The sequence below is a fragment of the Pan paniscus genome, chromosome 5 (genome assembly GCF_029289425.2).
Source record: "Pan paniscus chromosome 5, NHGRI_mPanPan1-v2.0_pri, whole genome shotgun sequence".
Taxonomy (NCBI): domain Eukaryota; kingdom Metazoa; phylum Chordata; class Mammalia; order Primates; family Hominidae; genus Pan; species Pan paniscus.
In genome coordinates this window covers 58,266,731-58,288,053 of record NC_073254.2, presented here as the reverse complement: position 1 = coordinate 58,288,053, position 21,323 = coordinate 58,266,731, and the positions used below count along the sequence as shown (strand labels likewise).

General features: G+C 55.9%; 1 protein-coding gene across 7 annotated transcripts; it reads right to left on the bottom strand.

Annotated features, from left to right (window-relative positions):
• Positions 1-2,550: 2,550 nt before the first annotated feature.
• Positions 2,551-18,868, bottom strand: VEGFA (vascular endothelial growth factor A). 7 transcript variants are annotated; one of them, XM_063605286.1, is made up of 8 exons: positions 17,730-18,868; positions 14,652-14,703; positions 11,379-11,575; positions 10,509-10,585; positions 10,127-10,156; positions 8,250-8,303; positions 6,947-7,078; positions 2,551-4,493 (listed from the first exon to the last, which is right to left on the bottom strand). In XM_063605286.1, the coding sequence occupies exons 1-8, from the start codon at positions 17,793-17,795 to the stop codon at positions 4,472-4,474; spliced, it is 630 nt and encodes a 209-aa protein (XP_063461356.1). In that variant the 5' UTR covers positions 17,796-18,868; the 3' UTR covers positions 2,551-4,471. The 7 variants fall into 7 exon arrangements, with proteins under 7 accessions (XP_063461356.1, XP_057158490.1, XP_034818059.1 ...); XM_057302507.2 differs by having other exon boundaries at positions 8,232-8,303; positions 17,730-18,867; XM_034962168.3 differs by lacking the exon at positions 17,730-18,868 and adding an exon at positions 17,489-17,702 and having other exon boundaries at positions 8,232-8,303.
• Between the last annotated feature and the right edge of the window lie 2,455 nt (positions 18,869-21,323).

Sequence of the window (21,323 nt, the reverse complement as noted above, 5' to 3'; positions counted from 1 at the left end):
AGAGCTTGCAGTGAGCTAAGATTGCACCACTGCATTCCAGCCTGGGCGACAGAGCAAGACTCCGTCTCAAAAAAAGAAAAAAAAAACTCATTAATAATGTTTACATTGATTAGATCCTGAAGTGATATTCTAGATATGTTGGAGCTAAAATAAATTATTAAAATTAATTTTACCTTTTTATAGCTTTCAAACTCTGGTGCCTAGAAAATTTTAAACTCCATAAGTGGCTCACACTATATTTCTGTTGGGTAGCACTGTTCTAGAGTCTGTTAGGTGGCTACATGTGCTATGGAGAAAAAGAAAGGATGGTGAAAAGGAGGTACCCAAGTGTGGAGTGGGAAGGCGGGTCAATCGTAAATGCAGTGGTCAGGGTAAGCCTCGCTGAGAAGGTAACAAGACTTGAAAGTGAGGGATCCAACAACATGGGTCATGTGTAGGAAAGAGTGCTCCAGGAAGAGAGGACAGCCAGTGCAAAGGCTCTGTGGCAGGAGCATGCCCACTGCATCTGAGGAACAGTGAAACCAGCATGGCTGAAGCCACGTGGCCAAGGCGGGGCCCGAAGTCATTGAGTAGTCAGGGAGGCAGCCCAAATGGTGCAGGCCTTTTAAGGCCATTTGGGTTTTTCTCTGAGTAAAACTATCTCTGGAAGGTTTTGAGTCAAAAGGTGCCAAAACTTAACTCACATTTTAACAGGCTCACTCTGGCAGTTGTGTGAGATTCAACTAAAGGAAGGCCAGAGGAGAAGCCAGGCGGCCAATTTAAAGGCTCCAGCAAAAATCCAGATGGGATGAAAAAAGCCCCTACCTGCCAGGCGCGGTGGCTCACATCTGTAATGCCAGCACTTTGGGAGGCCAAGGCGGGCAGATCACCTGAGGTCAAGGGTTTGAGGCCAGCCTGGCCAACATGGTGAAACCCTGTCTCTACGAAAACACAAAAATTAGTCGGGCATGATGGCGCGTGCCTGTAATCCCAGCTACTCGGGAGGCTGAGGAGGGAGAATCCCTTGAACCTGGGAGGCGGAGGTTGCAGTGACCCGAGATCGCACCATTGTACTCCAGCCTGGGTGACAGAGCAAGATTCCATCTCAAAAAAAAAAAAAAAAAAGCACCTACCTCCCAGGGCTGCTGTGCAGATTCAGTGTTAACCAATGTAGGGGCCGGCACGTGGTCAGTGATTGGGAAAGGAGCACTTACTAGACCAAAAGCTGCCTGAGGCTGAGACCTTGCAATGGCCTGCACTGCCAGTCACCAAAGGTGCTTCCCCACCACCAGCACAATTCCTCCTGGAAGACCACAACAGCCTCTACCGGCCTCTCTGCCTCCCATACTGTTGCCAGGCACCTATGGAAAAGTCTATCTGACTGGGCCGCTCAGTGTTTAAAACCCCTCGGCTGCTGCTCATCCCTGACAGGCCCTAGGCTCTTGGCATGGTGCTGCAGGCTCCCTTGGAGCTAACCCTTGCCCGTGTCTCCAGCCTCCACCCTGCCCACCCACTCCCTGCCCCTGCCCAAGTGCCACCTTCATGCCTTGCTCACACTATCCCTTCTGCCTGGGATGTCCTCAACCCTTTCACTCCGCTCCCCCCCCCCGTTCTCCCTGTCTTCAAACCATCCTTTAAGTGGCAGCCTAGAGATAATGTCATAAGACACCACCCCCAGCCACCACCCCCAATACAACTCCCACTCCCAAGCTAGATCAGATGCCCCCAGCACATTTTACGTATTTTTCTGCTCATGGATTTATAGTTTTGTGTCTCCCCACCCACCCATCCTCACCAGATCCTTGAGAGGTGGAATTGTGTCTTATTCATAGCAGCACAATGACTGGCTCAATATTTATTCAAGCCATATTTATGGTTTGCAAGAATAAATGAGAGGCTAGAGGAAGTGAATTTGGAAGCACTGCTCTTCAGTGTCAAAGACCTGGATAGGTGCCACCTTACCCAGGAGCAGGACATGAGAGAAGAGCTTATGGCAAGCTGGGGCAGGGAGTCCTATCAGTGGCGACCAGACCTATGGGTCCATCTTCCAGAGGCTCAAGGAACTCCAGGGTGTAAAACTATGTAAAATTAAGTTACACCCTGGGGTCACAGCCCTCCAGCAGCATCCCCCTCCCACTCCCAGCCTGTTGCAGCCAACAAGACCCCCACAGACAAAAACAGCTCTCTCCTGTCTCCTGGGCAGCAAGCTTGGAGACATGGCCAGTTCTTTCCCTGGCTAAGGGATAGGGGCCTGGATCATCTAATTCCTGAAGGCAGCACTACCGATTGCAAGGGCCCTTGGCTCCTAAGCTGTTTCTCCCCCTCCACCCATTCCCAGAGCTTCCCACCTTCTATATCAAGACAGGATGGATGGGTTCCCCCAGGACCAGCTCAGCCAAAATGGAAGGACTTTGCCCCCAGCACAACAAGGTGGGTCACCCCATATCCTACACATTAGACATACCTTTCCCAGACCCAAGACAAATGCCATGTTCCCCAAAGGAAGAGGGAAAGGGGGCGGGAGGAAGTCTAGAGCAAGGATTCAATGGAGAAGGAGAAACCAAGAGGAGCTTTGAGATCAGAATTAAATTCTTTAATACAAAATGCTTTTTTTTTAAGATATATCTGTATTTCTTTGTCGTTGTTTAAAAATAAATATGTACTACGGAATATCTCGAAAAACTGCACTAGAGACAAAGACGTGATGTTAATATCTTTTCCCCACAATTATTACGGATAAACAGTAGCACCAATAAATAAATGATAACAAATATTAAAATTAAAAAAGGAGAGAGATTTAGTATGTAGAATTCTCTATTTTTTCTTGTTTTGTTTTTACATATAAAAAACAGAATAGCAATGTCTATTTTATCAGAATCACATATATACATAAACATATATATATATATATACACACAAATACAAGTTGCCAAATATATATATAGTATGTAGATGTATATTGAAACCTTATTTCAAAGGAATGTGTGCTGGGGAGCCAGGGGATCGGGGAGGGCAGAGCTGAGTGTTAGCAAAATTAAATATCTGTTCAAGATAAGCTAGTGACTGTCACCGATCAGGGAGAGAGAGATTGGAAACATGAATTTTATATACAAAAACCGGTACAAATAAGAGAGCAAGAGAGAGCAAAAGATACATCTCATAAATAGTTGAAATTAAATATTAACCAAGAATACTGAAAAAAAAACCCTACTCTTTAATTAAATTAACTGTTTTAATTTCTAATTAAAAAGGGATATTAAATAAGTACCGTATATAAAACACTTTCTCTTTTCTCTGCCTCCACAGTGGGCACGTGGATCCTGCCCTGTCTCTCTGTGCCTCGGGAAGGGAAGGGAAGGACCAGGGGATGGAGGAAGGTCAACCACTCACACACACACAACCAGGTCTCCTGGGGGGACAGAACTAGTGGTTTCAATGGTGTGAGGACATAGGTCCTTTTAGGCTGCACCCCAGGAAGGGGAGCAGGAAGAGGATGAGGGCGAGTCCCAGGAAGGGGAGCTGCCATGGGCTGCTTCTTCCAACAATGTGTCTCTTCTCTTCGCCGGGACATCTGCCAGTGGCCTCCTGGGCAACTCAGAAGCAGGTGAGAGTAAGCGAAGGCCGCCCAGGCTCCTGAATCTTCCAGGCAGTGCCCCTGGGGGCGAGATGCACGTGCAGCATGTGGAGGGAATCCCCAAAGCACAGCAATGTCCTGAAGCTCCCCAAACTCCTAGTCAGAGCCAGTGTCCTCATCCCTGTACCTGTCATCTGTCTTTCTGTCCGTCTGACCTGGGGTAGAGAGGCTCAGCGCCAGGGCTGGGTTTGTCGGTGTTCCCAAAACTGGGTCATATTTGCCCCCATGCCCTGGCCTTGCACATTCCTGGGCAGGGGAGAGGACCCTGGCCCCACCAAGTGGGACAAAAAAAAGATCATGCCAGAGTCTCTCATCTCCTCCTCTTCCCTGTCAGGATCTGAGTGGGAACATTCCCCTCCCAACTCAAGTCCACAGCAGTCAAATACATCCAGTGAAGACACCAATAACATTAGCACTGTTAATTTAAAAAAAGAATATATATATTTTATATATATAAAATATAGATATTTATTTTTATATATATATAATATATATATATATAAATGTATGTATGTGGGTGGGTGTGTCTACAGGAATCCCAGAAATAAAACTCTAATCTTCCGGGCTCGGTGATTTAGCAGCAAGAAAAATAAAATGGCGAATCCAATTCCAAGAGGGACCGTGCTGGGTCACCCGCCCGGGAATGCTTCCGCCGGAGTCTCGCCCTCCGGACCCAAAGTGCTCTGCGCAGAGTCTCCTCTTCCTTCATTTCAGGTTTCTGGATTAAGGACTGTTCTGTCGATGGTGATGGTGTGGTGGCGGCAGCGTGGTTTCTGTATCGATCGTTCTGTATCAGTCTTTCCTGGTGAGACATCTGGTTCCCGAAACCCTGAGGGAGGCTCCTTCCTCCTGCCCGGCTCACCGCCTCGGCTTGTCACATCTGAGGGAAATGGAAAACAAAGGCTGGGGTTAGGGCCAAGTGAGGAGGCCTGGCGATGAGGCAGGCGGCCTCCCCATTCCTGGGGGCCCCTGGGTCACTGCAGCCTCCGGCATCATAAGAGCAGAGAGGACAGGAAGGTGTGGACCTGGGGCAGAAAGCCCCAGTATGAGAACAGCCCCAGCCCTGCCCTCAGGGAGCCCCGGCCTGAGCAGCAGCTCCACTCAGGGGCTCCCAGTCTACCCTCCTGAGCTTGCAATCTACTTGAGACAAGACAAGGACATGGGAACACTTTACAAAGCAACAAATGAACGGATACCAAAGAATAGTCCCCACTTGACATTTTAAGAGCTGATGGGTGACCAGAGCTGGATGAAGTTAATCAGAAGAGGCTCCCTGCTGAGGAGGTTTTTCGGTTCAGTCTCTAGGGGCTGGTGTGGGGAAGAGAGTGGGCAGATCATCTGGGAGAACGCCTGAGGCAGAGAGGCTTGGCCGGATGACCAACAATGGCAAGGGCCTGCCCTGGGGACAGGAGGCTCCCGAGGGGGTAGCGTAGAGCAGGAGGCCCCAGGAAGGTGAGGGACCATCTCCATTCCCCATGTCCCCTCCCAGTGTGGCTGTAGGCCTCATCTCTCTTGAGCTGCCTGGAGGCTGTAGGCCCAGGTAACAGGTTGTCTTTCCTTTCAAATATGCTGCTTCACTTAGGATGGGGAGAGACAATTCGGCGGCTTCACTACTCCAGCTGAAGCAAAGGGGGCCTCCAAGAACTTTCTCAGCATGCCCCTGCCCCTGGGTGATTGTGAGAAGGAGGCAGAACAGGCCCTACCCTTCTGGGGAGCCCCGAAACGGAGTCCTAAGCCTCCAATTTTGGAAACTGATATTCCCAGATACAGCCAGCTTGGGGGTTGGGTAAAGGTATTGGGAGGTTAGAGTAACTTCAGTTAGCTCCCAGGTCACTTCACACAAACCCCCATCAGCAGAATAATCACCTAAAAACCCTAAAATGTCAAGTCCCTTATCTTTCCCAAGGACCCCTGGGGAACTGAGACTCCCCTCATCCAGCCCTGAAGTTAGGCAGAGCCCCCACCCCAGCACTAATATACGCCCTCTTGGTTTCACATAGGGCCAAGACAGACAGCACCCCACACCAACTACCCAGGCCTGGTTCCCAGCATCCCCTGAGCACACACAAGCCACGAGAACATTGCTGGGGGAGGGGAGACACTCCAAGGACTTCCCTAACGCAGCCTCGGGGTGAGCTGGGGGTGCCTTGGCCCTGTCTAGGAAATCCCCACAAAGTCTTGCCTCCCTGACTGACGCTTACCCTGACCCCCAGGGCCTCCCTCACTCTGAGCACAGGCCAAGTTGGTATAAAGAACATAAGCTAAGGTATTAAAAGATGCCAGCCACCTGTCCCGACCCTGTGCTCCTGACCTCACCCTCTGAACTGAGTCACACATTCACTCATGCACTTGACACTTCCTTGGTCCCCAATATGGGCAAAGGAAAGAGGTACAGATGCCCGGGGCTCACAAAGGTACGTAAACCAGGCCCGGGCTTACGGAGCTGACAGTCTAATGTCAGGAGAATGGGCACAGACCCCTCCCTCCACGCATCCTGGGGGCACTTGAAAATGTGTGGGCTGCTTGGGGTTGTCACCATGACTGGTGGAGGATTAAAGGTATCTAGTATTCTTGGATGCTACAGCTCCTTCAGTGTGCAGGCAAAACTGCCCCATCCTAAACGAACAGCCAGACCCCTTGCCCTCAGAGCCCCAGTCTGAGGAGGGAGACATAGCCCTGGCCTGAGGGAGCCTCAGTCTGAGCGGGGAGACAGCCCTATCAGGGAGCCCCGGTCGGAGGGGAGAGACACAACCCTACCCTCAGGGAGCTTCAGTCTGAGTGGGGAGACACAACCCTTTCCTCGGGGAGGCCCAGTCTGAAGTGGGAGACTCAATTCCTTCCCCCATCAAGAAACACTGAGTGAGTGAGAAGCCCAGCCATGCAGACTTCAAAGGGCCGAGGCAAGGCCCCAGTGAGAGCATCTGTGCTTTGTTGACATTGTCCACACCTGGAATCGGCTTTCAGCTTCTCAGCATTACTACCAGAGGTAGTAATAACATCAGGACCAACAGCCACTATGAGCAGAAGGACCACAGGACACAACACACAGCTTGCGTCCACACCACTACACTAAGCCACACCAGCCTACCACTCAGGCAACCAGGGCAACCTCGGAACAGGCCCCGCCAGGCTGGACCAGTGCCTGCAGCCCACCACAGGGGCCTTAAAAGCAGAGAAGGCAGCAGTCACCAGGCAGGCAGCTAGAAACTGAGCAAGCAGCTGGCCCCTCTCAGGCGCTCTCCCGCTCGCTCGCTCGCTCACTCTCTTTCTCTCTCTCTCTCCCCATCTCTGTGTGATGCCCCTCTCTGACTTGCTTGCCCTCTGGGAACCAACCTGCAAGTACGTTCGTTTAACTCAAGCTGCCTCGCCTTGCAACGCGAGTCTGTGTTTTTGCAGGAACATTTACACGTCTGCGGATCTTGTACAAACAAATGCTTTCTCCGCTCTGAGCAAGGCCCACAGGGACTGCAAAAAGGCAAAAGGAAAGACATCTAAGCTAGAGCATCAGCAGAGAGAGAGAAAAAAAATCACCATGCAACACCCCCTAACATGTCCGCAGCTGCACCCCCACCCAGCTGGTCAGCCCCCAGGCCCTGGAAGGATCCGAGCGCTACAGCAAAAGACAGAGAGAGCGGCGGAAAGAGGCAGCACTGGCTAGGACACCTGCCGCAGGAAGAGGCGGGCACAGACGGGCAGAGAGTGCAGGGAGAGGCTGCCATAAGGGGCAATGCTGTGTCTCTGGGAGACAAGGGTGAGTCTCAGGCCACAGGGACCCAACTGCTGTTGCCCCCATCGGAGCACGCCTTGACTCTTCACCTGCTGGGGATGGCAATCAGGGGCCACCTTCTCCCCGTGCAAGGCTCATCATGTCCAGGCCCTTCCACCAAGGTGGGCTAAAGTAGGGTGTGATGGGAGGCTAAGCCCAGAGGCAGTGTCCCCAGGCCAGGCCGCTGGTGGCCAGAGGGCCCAGGGCAGGGCCCACCACAGCCTCCAACCCAGAGGAAGAGGCTGCCCTGCAAGGAGGCCTCTGTGGGTGCCATGGGTTGGGCTGGAATAGGGGGCTCCCCTCCAGAGGCCCCAACTCTGTGAGGAGCCAGGGCACTTCCACCAGATGAACGGAGGCCGCCACATGGTGTCTGATCCCACCCAAGCTCCTCCTTCAGCCAAGGAGTCATTCAACAAGCTGCCTCCAGTCATTCACAGCCCTTCTTGGGCCATGTCTGCCCTCCCCACCACCCTCAGCTTCCAGATGAGTGCAGAAGCCTAGAGCAATGGAAACCAGTTGGGTGAGCAGGCACCTGTGCCAACATGGGCCCGCCACCAGTGCCCAGTGGGTGAGAGAAAATCGGTGCCCAGCCAAGCCAGAGTCCCCTCCCTTAATCCTCCAGGCCAAGTCGGCACCCCCATTCACCCCAACCCTGGACCAGCAATGCCACCACCAAATCTACCCGTTGGTGCCAATTAGTGGAGTGAGAGTGAGAGAGAGACACGGGCCAGGAGGATGAGAGCCAGGGAGGGACCAGGGGAGGGAGGCAGGGTTACAGGGAATGGCAGGCAGAGGTTGTACTGGGGGCCAGGGAGGCTCCAGGGCATTAGACAGCAGCGGGCACCAACGTACACGCTCCAGGACTTATACCGGGATTTCTTGCGCTTTCGTTTTTGCCCCTTTCCCTTTCCTCGAACTGATTTTCTGGAAAATAAAAAAACAGAGACAGAGAGAGAGCGGGGGCGGTGGGGGGAGTAAAAGAAGTGGTAAGGTGGGCAGGGATGGGGGAACGACCAAAGCAAAGCCACACAGGGCCGCTTCCTGGAGGAAGTGTCAGGAGGCAGGTGGTCTCTGGGGAGGCATGCGCGGGCGCACACAGGCGTGTCTGGGCAGCAAGCACTCGATGGCTCTTTCTTCTCCTCACGCTGCCCACCATGGGATGGCAAACCCAGCCCCTGACAAGGCTTTGGTGGAAAGCCGAGACTGGGTGGAGGGCACAGGACCCAAAGGTCTCCACACTCACAGTGGCTCCCAGTCCCCGGCAGGGGGCAAAGCCTGAGGGAAGGCTCTTTGCCCAGTAGCCCTGTCCAAGTCTGACCCTGAAGGTCCGGGGGTGATAAAACGTAGGCCAGACTTTGGGGAGAAGGTCAGAGACCTGCCTGGATGGGGAGCAGGAGTGGGAGGGAGGGCTGTGTATCAGGCACCTTGTGCCTTCATTTGCAACTGCGACAGAACCTCTGGGAATCCCGGTGTGGGGGAAGCGGCTACCTTGGGAGCTGGCACAGAACCAAGAGCAACACCAGCCTGCTCAGCACGACCTGGACTGGGAGGCAGGGCTGGGTGTCCTGGAGCCCCGGGCAGGCAGCAGGATGGGGTGGGAGTTAAGGAGGGCTGGGGAGGAGGGGCTTGGGCGGTACTTGGCAGGGAGTTCTCTCCCCAGCCTGTCAAAGCCTGCTACACCATCTCACCAGACACTCTTCCGAGCCCAGGCGAGCCCCCTACTCTCCCCATGGCAGAGCAGTCATTTGGGGAAACAGGAAGGGGGGCAGGCTGTAGCCTGTCCCCTTCAAGAGAACCAGAGCTTTCCATGCCTGCCAGGCCCAAGAGAACACACCTCAGGATGTCTGTCACAGGGAAGAAAGGAGGGGGAGAAGGGACCAGAGAGGGCAAGTCTGTCCCCCTTAGGAGAAAGCATCAAAGGGTGGAAGGAAGGTTTCCGCATCCTCTCACTCTGGAAGCTGGGGGCTGAGGGAAGAGGCAAGGGGTTGAGGCCTGGGGGGGGGCTTCAATGTCCGCACAGCACTGGAGGCAGACAAGATGGTGTGGGGGAAAGGGCAGGGCACAGGTGCTCTCTCTCAGTCTCTCTTTCCCTGCAAGCTCTTGCTGATGCCAGCCGCCCACCCTGTCTTGAAGGGTTACTGCTGCCAGACCTTGTCCCCCACCCCATCCTACCTGCCCCTTAACACGGAGCACTCACAAGCCTCTGAAAATGACCAACATTCAACTTTTTCTCCCTGGCCAAGAGGGCTGTGTGTCTGCCGCCTGCCGCCTGCCGCCTACAGGAGGGCATGCACTGAGAAACCACCCTCCAGCCGGCCTCGCATCCAACTGCACCGTCACAGCAGCCACCAAAAGAGGCCATTTCCTCTGACACACAAAAGCTGGCCTCTCTGCCACCCACTCCCTCTCCCCACTGTGGGTGTCCTAGAGCAAGCCAGTGAGCCAGTGTCCACAGTGCCCCCTGACACACCAAAACAGCAAGTCCTGGCCAGGAATGATCTGGAGACCCAGAAGGCATTGTCCCTTCCAAAGGAAGTGCCAGGCTCCTGGCTATGTTTTCTCACTAGCCCTAGAGCCATCATCCTGGAGTTGGCTCCATCCCATTGTTGCTGCCACCACAAGTCCCCCACAAGACCAAGTCCCTGACCCAGGGAGGCTATGGGAGCCCCCAACAGAGGTAGCCAAGAGCCCCAAACCAAGACAACCGGCCATGGAGAGGGAGAAGTGCTAAAGTCAGGGCCACTTACTTTTCTTGTCTTGCTCTATCTTTCTTTGGTCTGCAATGGGTAGGGAGAGAGAAAAGAGCAAAACAGGGAAGGGTTAAGATGGTGATGATAATGATAGGGATAACAACAATAATAATCACAGTAAAAACAGCATTTATTATGGAGCAACACTGTTTTAATCTTTTCATATATAACTTGTTTAATCCTTATAACAATGCTATGAGGTATACTACTATTGTGCCCATTTTACAGATGTAGAAACTGAGGCACATTGAAGTAAAATGCCAAAGGTCACATAGCTGGAAGCTGGACGGGGGCTAAAAAGTACAGCATGCTTAACCCTGGCACAGATCAGGCACCCTGCAGCCACTTGCTGATAATGAATCCGTGACTACATCCTCACCTGCATTCACATTTGTTGTGCTGTAGGAAGCTCATCTCTCCTATGTGCTGGCCTTGGTGAGGTTTGATCCGCATAATCTGGAAGGGAAGGAAGCAGATCACAGAGGTTAGTGACCCAGCCAGCCATACCCAGATGGGACAACCCTGGGGCTCCTGCCACTCAGCACCCAGGGGTTCTGCAGAGCAGGGATGGGTGGTGGAGGCAGGGAGGACCAAGAGCTCTAGCAGGAAAGAGGCTCAGGCCCACCCCAACTCCCCCAACCCTGCTGGCCTCAAGGAGCCCTTGTTCCACTTGAGGCCAAGACATGGCTGCAAGGGTTGGCCAGGCTGGGAATTCAAATCCTAGGTTCTTACCACTCCCCATCCCCTCCCCTTCTTTCATCCTCTCTAGGCTTCACCCTGACTCCTAGTAGATACCCGAAAGCAACCCCCTCCCTGTGTTTCACAGCTCCCTCCCACCCTATCTGGGCTGAGATGTGCCCCATTACCAGGTAACACCAAAAGACTTTTTAAACTCTCCATGGACCAGGCTCATTCAGCTTCCCAAACAAAGCCCCCAAAGGGGGGGGCACTCAGGACTCTCTCCAAGAGAGGGAGAGAGGGGCTCCTGACACAGGCATCCATCTGTCCCCTCCTGAGCCCATGGGCAACCATCAGGGAGAAGGAGATGGTTGGGGCTTGCTGGGAACCTGGGCTGGGAATGAAGCATCTTCTCTACAGAAGGCAAGACCCCACCATACCTCCCCTGTGCAACTCAGGGGCAGGAGCCAGACAAGGCAAATCTAGCCAGGAAACGACCTGGGACCACCTGTTCCCAAAGTGTTACCCCCCTCCCTATCCCCCCCTTGCCCCACTTCCCAAAGATGCCCACCTGCATGGTGATGTTGGACTCCTCAGTGGGCACACACTCCAGGCCCTCGTCATTGCAGCAGCCCCCGCATCGCATCAGGGGCACACAGGATGGCTTGAAGATGTACTCGATCTCATCAGGGTACTCCTGGAAGATGTCCACCAGGGTCTCGATTGGATGGCAGTAGCTGCGCTGATAGACATCCATGAACTTCACCACTGCATGAGAGGCGACGACACATGAGCCCGGTGGGCGACACAAAAGATGGCTAGCCCCTCTCTCCACCCTGCTCTGTAATGCCACTCTTTGGAGCTTCCGAATCAGGCAAGTCCTTCCAAAATCTAATGTAAGTCCCTCCTACTGTGTTTGAAGCACTTCCCTAAGCTTTCCACCATCAACACTGGTGAAGGCCTGTTTTCATTCCAGAGATCACACGATGTACTCAAGTTCCAAGGGACATGGCCTGCCACATCTGATCCCGCCACCTCACTGTGACAGCTGAACTGAATCCTGGGCCAACCTCGATGCCAGAGGACAGTTTGAGTATGGGTATACCCCATGGGGATGCTCTAAGCTTTCCCTAAAAGGAGGAAGAGCCAGCTTTGCCAAGCTAGTCTCCAGTTTCCTACGTCCTCCCCACAACCACTACCATAACGTCAACCATACCAACAGCTGTTTATTGAGCACTTACTACATCCTGAGTACTGTGTACAGTAGTCCACAGCTATCATCTCACACAAGTTTCTCCACATGGTACTATTAGACACTATTGAGATTCCATTTTACAGATGGGGAAAAGGAGGCTCAAAGAGGCTAAGTAAGTTGCCCCAAGGCCGCACAGCTAGTAAGTAAAGGAGTCAGAATTAGCTGACATCAAAGTGTTCCCAAGGCTATATTAGGCAAAAACAGAGGAGGCACCTTTCAGGAGGAGGCACCTTTCCCCCTGCCAGTCCTCTTCCCCAGACATGAGCTGAGAAGGTGGTGGGCATCAGCACAGGGGCTGGGCCCTCCTGGAACCCACAGGTGGCAGTGGGCGGACACGCTGTGCCAGCCCTGCCAGCCACTGATAACCCCGCCCAAGAGGGCAAACTGCTTGCATCATGGAAAAAACAGTGCTGCCACTGTAGCCACGAAACATTTCTAGAAGCTGATCTGAAGGGAGACCAGGGTAGAGACAGTTTCCCAGGCTGGCCGTGAAGCCTGGGGTGCACTGGAGCATGAAGGGGTAATTCTGGGCCACAGGGGCGGGGCCCTTGAGAATAAATAAATGCAGGACTCTGGCATGACTACTCCAAATTGTGGCCCAGCCTGCCACGCCTATCGCACCCCACCACCACTACCACATAGCAATCCTGTCCCTGAAATAGGTTCCCTACACAGAGGGAAGAAATAACACCTGGCTAGTGAGGAGGCCCAGGCTCTGGCCATGAGTTGGTATGACCTTGGGCCAGTCCCTCCCCTCTCTAGGCCTCCAACTCTGCTCAACTGTGTAAGTGGGTTGGGCTGATCTCTAAAGATGCTGAAACAGGCTGAAAAGGTGGTGTTTTGGCTTCCATTTCCAGCCCTAGGAACAAGTGCTCTTTTTTCAGCCTGGGTAATATGAAGTTTAGAACTTCACCAAAGCATCTTAAGTGTATGCCTCGTGGACTTCCACCCCAGCTCCCAACCCCCACCCCCCAGAGACCACAGCTGAGCCTCCCCCTCACTCCTCCCTCCAAGGTCTGCTTTCCAGAAGAATAAAGGACAATGAGGGGGGCTATGTACACAACAGGTTGATTGGGAAGAAGGTGGGGAGAAGGCCACAGGTGTGAAAACAGAAAGAACAGTGGGGAAACAGGCCAGTCCACTGCTTCCTGTGAGGTCTCTATTTCTTTTATCCAGACCACCAATGGGCACAGAATCCTTCTCTACCCACGAAGGGTTACGGCAAAGCATCATCAAAAAGAGTGAACGAGACCAGAAGTCTGAAAAGGTCATTTTTTAAAGCCAAGTCGATAGGGGAGAAGATGACTAATCAAGAAGTTTTGAACTGCCCCTTCATCACAATTGGGACAGAGGAGGGCCAGGCTTGTGGCCCAGGAGGGGATAGCAGGAAGGTCTGGCCTGGGCAAGGGGTTGGTAACTGAGGGTAAAAAGACCTGGGGTAGGAATTCCCCCAAAAAGCTTCCCCTTGGAATGAATCCCCAAGTCCCATGGGAGGTGGAGGAGGGGAACCTCACCCGCATCCTTCATCAGGCAGCCGCCCCTCCAAGAAGGGCTGGCCTCCACTGCCTGGGGGAGCACACACATACACTCCAACAACCAGGCTTTCGTGGTTTTCCTTATTTATCGCAGACAACCTTTTCTCCAGCAAACAAAGACCATTTGTCCTGCCTCTCCCAGACCAGAGACCACTGGGAAGCTGGAAGGGGTAAGTGGCGCACTGGAAGCAGGGGGCCGGTCAGTGGCTGAGAAGCCAGGTCCTAGGCCAAGGAAAGGGCTCCTGGGGTGGGGAAGGAGGAGGCAGAACAGGCTGGGCATCACCACTGCTGGCCACTACCCAGCCACGCCAGATTTAGGTCAGGGAAACTCGCGGGAAGGAAGACCCCAGGGCCTTCCCTCCCCAGAGGTGGAGAGCACAGGCCACAGTCAGTGGTGGGGAGAGCCAGGGTGTCCCCAGAGAAATGGGAGGATCCAAACCACAACGGAACAAAAGGCAGGCGGACTCGCGGTTGGGCAGGGGGGCGGGGCGCCTGGGAGCTACAGCCAGCCCTCTGCTGGCCTGGGAGGGAAGTTCACAGCACCCGAACATAGTCAAGTGGGGTTTTCTCCACCCCCAAAGGAATGCAAACCAGGGAAGGGAGGGGAGATCCCATTAGGCTGAGCCCTCTGTGCCTCCAGCTCACACAGGAAGGGTCACAGTTCCCACAAATGGGACATGTCTATATAGGAAATGACACTAAATGTCCACTCTCCCCTGGGAGCTAGGGGAAACAAGGGACACTTCCCCCAACACCTAGGATCCCTGAACACTGTCTTCCTGCTCTGTGCACACGACTCCTTCTCCAAATAAAATTTTACTGGAAAGAGCAGAAGAAAAAGGCAACAAGTCCTACTTCTAGCAGAGACCTGAACAGCGGAGAGTCCTCACGAAACTGAGGGTGAACCTCATGGTGCCCAGCTCTTTCTTTCTTGATCCTTATATTCCTGTGCCCCTTCCCCTTCCTCCCCACAGTTCTGAAGAAAAAGGAATTAGGCCATCCACCCATCCCCTGAGAGGACAGGGAACCCCATCCAACAGCCAGGGGGACTCACCTTCGTGATGATTCTGCCCTCCTCCTTCTGCCATGGGTGCAGCCTGGGACCACTGAGGACAGAAAAAGAGCAAGGCATGGGCATGGGCAGGGGCTAGGGTGCACAGGCCCAGCCACCCAGCCCCTCCTCCCTCCTCACTTCCCTCCCACCAACAGCCTCTGGCTTCTCCAAGTCTTCTGAGTCAAACAGGACACAACCGGGGGTCCCCACGGGCACAGAATATGCCCACCACTCCTGGACTGCTATGGTTATGAACCCGAGGAAGTTAAAGACTAACCAGATGTTGGGGGCTGGGGAGCTCGAAATGCAGGAGGAAAACCCCAGAATGCTTCACTGTCGAGGTCCCCTGTACCTTCCCCACACTTCCCTCTCCCTGCTCTCACTATCCCCCTGATTCCCTGGTCCAAAGCCATGGTAAGTACTAAGGTCAAATAGGAGGACAAATTTGGACTGGGGCAGGAAGGAAGGACTAGGGGCGAGAAAAACAACATGGTGACCTTCTCCTGCTGACATGACAAATACCAGGGTGAGCTGGTGTTGGAGACGGAGGGGGGTGCCGAGGACCGAAGGGCACCAACCACCCTCCCCCATCCAAGCTCTTCTAGTCCTTAGGAATAACCCAGCATGCCCACAGGTTGCTTAGAGGGTAAAAACCCAGGAGGAGACCCTGGGGGAGAACCACATTTTCCTCTCTACACAAATCTCTCCAGAGCCTCAATAGATTTCCAAAGCCTCACCTGTCTCCCACTCCTACCTGTTCCCTGGTTTCTTCTCCCTCCCAGGGTGAGGAGGTGCCAAGCCCCTCTCACCTGGGCACCTTCAAATGCCACCAGGGATCAGGGAAGGCTTTTATGCCTTGGCACTGCCCAGCCCCTAGGGGGCCCCCTGCACCACCTTAGGCCTGAGGCCTCCTCTAACCCTCCCCACCCGCACCAGATCATTCCTCCCCTCGCCAGAAGCTGTGAAGGTCAACACGCCAAGACATGCGGACCTGACAGTACCCAAAAGGAAAGGCTTCTGCCAGCCCTTCCTGAGGGTCTCCAGCTCTCACCAACTCCCCTCCCGCCCAGCACTCGCAGAGTAGAGGGGCACTCTAGCCTACGGAACACCAGACCCTGCTAGGGGAGAGTCCCACTGTCCATCTTTCTTTCCCTCTCCTTCCCACACACCCCAAATGCACCCCACTCAGGTACCCCAGCCCTGCTCCCAGAGACAGCCAAGGTCACAGGAAGCCCCTCTCAAGAGAAAACAACAGTTACCAGGCTTCCAGCTGGACAGCTTACCACTGCGGCTCCTCCAGGGACCCCCTGGATTCTGCACCTCAGCCCCCTCACCCATTCCCATGACACCCCCTGCCTTCCCCCTGACAATATTCTCCCGGGACCCTCCACTCCTCCTGGGCCCCAAGGAGGAAAGGGGACGGAAATTTCATACCCCTTCCAAGGCCAGGGGGCACAGGAGGGGCGGTTCTAGGCAGGCAGGGGCCAGGTGTCCTTCTCTGGGGGCCTCTGAAGGTCACACTGTGGCCAGGCAGCCACTCCTCCCCCTCCTCCCTACTTGGAGGCCTGTAGCCAAGGCCTTTGTGCCAGGGTCTGAGGAACTTGCGGTGTTAGCAGCGACCCCTGTCCATGGCTTTCCTCTTGCCTCCTCTCCCAGGGAATTCTGGCTGAGGGAAGGCGTCAGAGAGGAGCGGAAAGGGACCCTTTAGAGTCCCTTTCAGAAGCAAGTTGGGTGGGCAAGTTTGGAGTTCCAAAAAAACACCTGCTCCAGCGCTGCCTTTCACCAGGACAAAGTGTGTGCAAGGCTGGCAGGAGCTCCTTTCCAGGGTTCAGGAAGGACTATTCCCATGCTGCCCGTGTCACAGCAAATTTCAAGCCATTTCTCCAAAAGGGTAAAGTGGGGCAATGACTCTTCAAATCCTCCCTTGACCCACCCCCACGAGAGCTAAAGCACAGCTCACTCGGAACTGTTGGGGAGGGAAGGGAAGCACACTGTCACCAAGTCGGGACTTTCGGTGGAATGTGACAAAGCGCCCGGTGGGCTCCCGCGCCACGACTTCTGACAGTGATCATCCTTTCCCTGGACTCTGGGGCCGGAAAGGGGTTAGATGGATCTTCTCCGCAGAGAGAAATGAAAATAAACGGGGTGACAGGGGCTTCTCTCCACGCTAAAGAGGAAATGGGTGAAGAGAAGGGGCGTCAGGAAATTCCTCCTAGCACTGGGCAGAGGTAGGGTCTGGAGACAGTAGGAAGGGGTAGGGATGGTTCTCTGGATCCCCGGGCTGGGGCTACCTCGAGAGGTCACCTTCCCGCGGAGGGCTGGCGGGGGAAGGGGGGCCGCTCGCCACTCTGGGCTCCCCATTCGGGCAGCCGAGGCTCCGGGAACACGCGGCCGGCCAGGCCCGGGCTGATGTAATCGGCTCCGCGCCGCGCGCACCCGGCCGGGCGGGGGAGGGCGGGCACCGAGCGGGACGCGAGCGGGGACGGGCGGGGTTGGCGCGGCGCAGGTGGCCCAGCAGGGAGGGGGGGTCCCCGCAGCAATCCACCCCAAAACTTTTCCCAAACTCGCGGCGAGGGCTGAAGAGACCGAGTGGCAGTGACAGCAAGCCCCCTCTCCCTCCTGCGCCCTGCCCCCTCCACGCTCTCTGCCCTCCCGCGGTCCAAGGTCCGAGCACCCCCTGCCCGCTGGTCTCTGGCTCCCGCCCCCGCTGCTCAGACTTCCAGTTCGTCCGGGACCAGCGGCCGGGAGCAAACTTCAGCCGGCAGCGGCAACGCAAGCCCAGCCCCCTCGGCCTCCTCCTCCGGCTCCCGCCCTCGGCTGGTCGGCCCAGATCGTACGTGCGGTGACTCCGGTGGGTGGGCAGGGCCCGCGTGGGCGGTGAGCCTCTCTCCGGGTACCCTCCCACCTAGCGCGCGCCCCCTCCCCCTGCACCTAAGACGACAGAGGGGGACGCCGCACGCCTGGTGCCCATGGACCCGCGTGGGGCACGGAGCCCCCACGCGCGCGCTCGCACGCACGTCCCCAGCCGGGAGAGGCGCTCGCAGCGGCCCGCGGCGCCAGCCGGGCACGACCGCTTACCTTGGCATGGTGGAGGTAGAGCAGCAAGGCAAGGCTCCAATGCACCCAAGACAGCAGAAAGTTCATGGTTTCGGAGGCCCGACCGGGGCCGGCGCGGCTCGCGCTCCCTCTCCGGCTCGGGCTGTGGGGCGGCCCGCTCTCCTCGGCGCCTCGGCGAGCTACTCTTCCTCCCCGGCCCGAGGCCCGGGCCAGGGCCTGGGGAGCGCGCGCGGCTGGAGCACTGTCTGCGCACACCGCCGCCTCACCCGTCCATGAGCCCGGCTTCCGAGCGCCGAGTCGCCACTGCGGCCCCCTCTCCTCTTCCTTCTCTTCTTCCTCCTCCCCCTCCTCCGGCTGCGGCTCCTCCCGGCCCGAGCTAGCACTTCTCGCGGCTCCGCTCGGCTCGGCTTCCCCCGCGCGGACCACGGCTCCTCCGAAGCGAGAACAGCCCAGAAGTTGGACGAAAAGTTTCAGTGCGACGCCGCGAGCCCCGACCCCCTCCACCCCGCCTCCGGGCGCGGGCTCCGGCCCCTGCCCGCGGCTCGCCGCCGCGTCCACTGTCCGCCGCCGGCCGGGGAGGAGGTGGGCGCTGGGGCTGGGGGCGGTGTCTGTCTGTCTGTCCGTCAGCGCGACTGGTCAGCTGCGGGATCCCAAGGGGGAGGGCTCACGCCGCGCTCCGGCGGTCACCCCCAAAAGCAGGTCACTCACTTTGCCCCTGTCCCTCTCGCTGCTCGCACGCCCGCGCGCTCTCTCTGACCCCGTCTCTCTCTTCCTCGACTTCTCTCTGGAGCTCTTGCTACCTCTTTCCTCTTTCTGCTGGTTTCCAAAATCCACAGTGATTTGGGGAAGTAGAGCAATCTCCCCAAGCCGTCGGCCCGATTCAAGTGGGGAATGGCAAGCAAAAATAAATTAAAACGAGAAACAATACAGTTTTAAAAAAAAATGTTTAAGAAAAAAGAAGAGGGATAAAACCCGGATCAATGAATATCAAATTCCAGCACCGAGCGCCCTGGCCGGTGAGTCCGCTGACCGGTCCACCTAACCGCTGCGCCTCCCGACAGAGCGCTGGTGCTAGCCCCCAGCGCCACGACCTCCGAGCTACCCGGCTGCCCCAAGCCTCCGCGATCCTCCCCGCTACCAGCCGACTTTTAAAAAAAAGGGGGGGGCGCATGGCTCCGCCCCGCCGGGACCCCGCCCCCGGCCCGCCCCGTGGGGCGGGGACAGGCGAGCCTCAGCCCCTCCACACGCGGCTCGGGCCCGGGCTCTGCGGACGCCCAGTGAAGCCTGGCCCGCAGCCCGCCGCAATGAAGGGGAAGCTCGACCCCCACCAAGGTTCACAGCCTGAAAATTACCCATCCGCCCCCGGAAACTCTGTCCAGAGACACGCGCCCGCGGGGCATTGGCGAGGAGGGAGCAGGAAAGTGAGGTTACGTGCGGACAGGGCCTGAGAGCCGTTCCCTCTTTGCTAGGAATATTGAAGGGGGCAGGGGAAGGCGGAGAGCCGGACAGGGACGGGTGGGGAGAGGGACACACAGATCTATTGGAATCCCGGAGTGACCCCTGGCCTTCTCCCCGCTCCAACGCCCTCAACCCCACACGCACACACTCACTCACCCACACAGACACACACGTCCTCACTCTCGAAGACGCTGCTCGCTCCATTCACCCAGCTTCCCTGTGGTGGCCGAGCGCCCCCTAGTGACTGCCGTCTGCACACCCCGGCTCTGGCTAAAGAGGGAATGGGCTTTGGAAAGGGGGTGGGGGGAGTTTGCTCCTGGACCCCCTATTTCTGACCTCCCAAACAGCTACATATTTGGGACTGGAGTTGCTTCATGTACAGAGAGCCCAGGGCTGGGCACAGGGGCCACAGTGTGTCCCTCTGACAATGTGCCATCTGGAGCCCTCATCTGGCCTGCAGACATCAAAGTGAGCGGCAGCCAACAGGCTGGAGTGACTGGGGTCCTTTGGGAAGTGTCCAGGGATGCTTCCCAGGGGAGAAGAATTTGGCACCAAGTTTGTGGAGCTGAGAACGGGAAGCTGTGTGGTTCCGGGGTTAGTCAGTGACTGGGAGGGAAGAGGACCTGTTGGAGCCCACGTATGCACTGTGGAGTCTGGCAAAACCCAAAGGGGGAGGCAGCTGGGCAGACAGAGGCCCTTGTTCCTGCTGCCCCCCCAACCCCAGATGTTGCCAGGGAACTGAGGCCAGGGGGCTGGTGGGGGCGGGTGGAGGCCAGGGCCTGCGTGATGATTCAAACCTACCCGCCAGCACTAAGGAACGTCTGTAGGCCAGCTGCCCAGAGCTCCCACCAGGCCAGGGGCCAAGGCTTCTATCAGCCCAAGCCCAGACTCATAGCTCATCTTCTGAACAGAAATGGGGGTTTCTTCTCAGCTCCCCCATTCCCTCAGGATCCCTTGGCTACTTCTCCAGGCTCACAGCTTCTCCCCTATCCTTCCCCCAGTCCCCTCCCTTACCTCCAAGCCCCCTTTTCCTCCAACTCTCCACATCTTCCCTAAGTGCTCCCAAAGGCCCCCATCCCATTCTTGCATATAGGACGCAGCTTGGAAAAATTCCTGGCTGGTTTCTGACCTGGCTATTTCCAGGCTGCCCCAGGGAACAAAGTTGGGGCTCTGAGGCCTGTGGGAAGAGTGGGACCAGTCAGTCTGATTATCCACCCAGATCTTGCCAGGGTCTGGCCTACAGCTGGCATAGCCTCTGTGGAGGCATGGACTGAGAATGGGAATGCAGCAATTTCCCTCAATTTAACCAAAACGCTCCAGGGAGCTTACCTAGTCAGCCCCATCCTCAGCACATGTTGCTGTGGTTTGGTGGAGGTGCTAGGTTACCTCCCCAGTACCCCCAGTTCCATCGGTATGGTGTCCTAAGGCCCTTATGAGGAAAAGGGCTGGCTCCCACCCACCCCAACCCTCCCTTTCCATCATTCGTGCATTAGTCCTGTCTCCACCACTTGGCAGGCTCCCCAGCAGCAGGGACAAGGTCTTTGTACAGTTAGTAAATGTTTATTTCCTGGCTCAGGGCCCCCTCCCAGGCAGGCCTCCTCACCTGGGCTCCATGCTCTAGGCTGATGAACGGAATATGGAAGGGAAGCCACTAACTTTCCTCCTTGTGCGCCTCTAGCACCCCAGGAGCACAAGCTGTAGGCACCTTGGGGCAGGATGGAGGCTCTGAGCCCTAAGGGCTCATTCTGGCCCCCTCCCTTGCATCCCTTCTCAACTCAGCCTTCTTCAGCCCCTAAAAGAGCCAACAGACCTGAAAGAGCAGGTCTTAGTAAAAAACAAATAAACAAATCTGAAGCTAAGAGGAGGCTGGAGGGGTTCCAAGGAGGGATAGCCATCACCTGTCACTCCGTGGCCCCAGGCACCCCCACCCCCATAAGCCAACTGTCCTCCATGGTGGTACCCAGCAAGGTGTGTTACAACAACCTGTTTGTGTTTCCCTCTGTGGGCTTTGCCCAGGGATCCAGGGGAGTGAGGGCACAGAATTCCTTTTATATAAGGCTAGGATTACGACCTGGCCTAGGGGTTTTTGAGCTACCTTCATTAGGGCGAGAAAGTATGGCCCACCTCCCCCCTTCATTTTGGAGATATAACCTGGCT

What these genes read in the sequence shown, in the direction of transcription:
- VEGFA (XM_057302507.2), bottom strand. Translation starts at nt 17,795, where the DNA reads ATGAACTTTCTGCTGTCTTGGGTGCATTGGAGCCTTGCCTTGCTGCTC. An exon ending in AGGGCAGAATCATCACGAAG is followed by an intron (nt 11,576 to 14,651) that starts GTGAGTCCCCCT and finishes CCTCTCATGCAG; the next exon opens with TGGTGAAGTTCATGGATGTC. An exon ending in CGGTATAAGTCCTGGAGCGT is followed by an intron (nt 7,079 to 8,231) that starts GTACGTTGGTGC and finishes GCCTTTTTGCAG; the next exon opens with TCCCTGTGGGCCTTGCTCAG.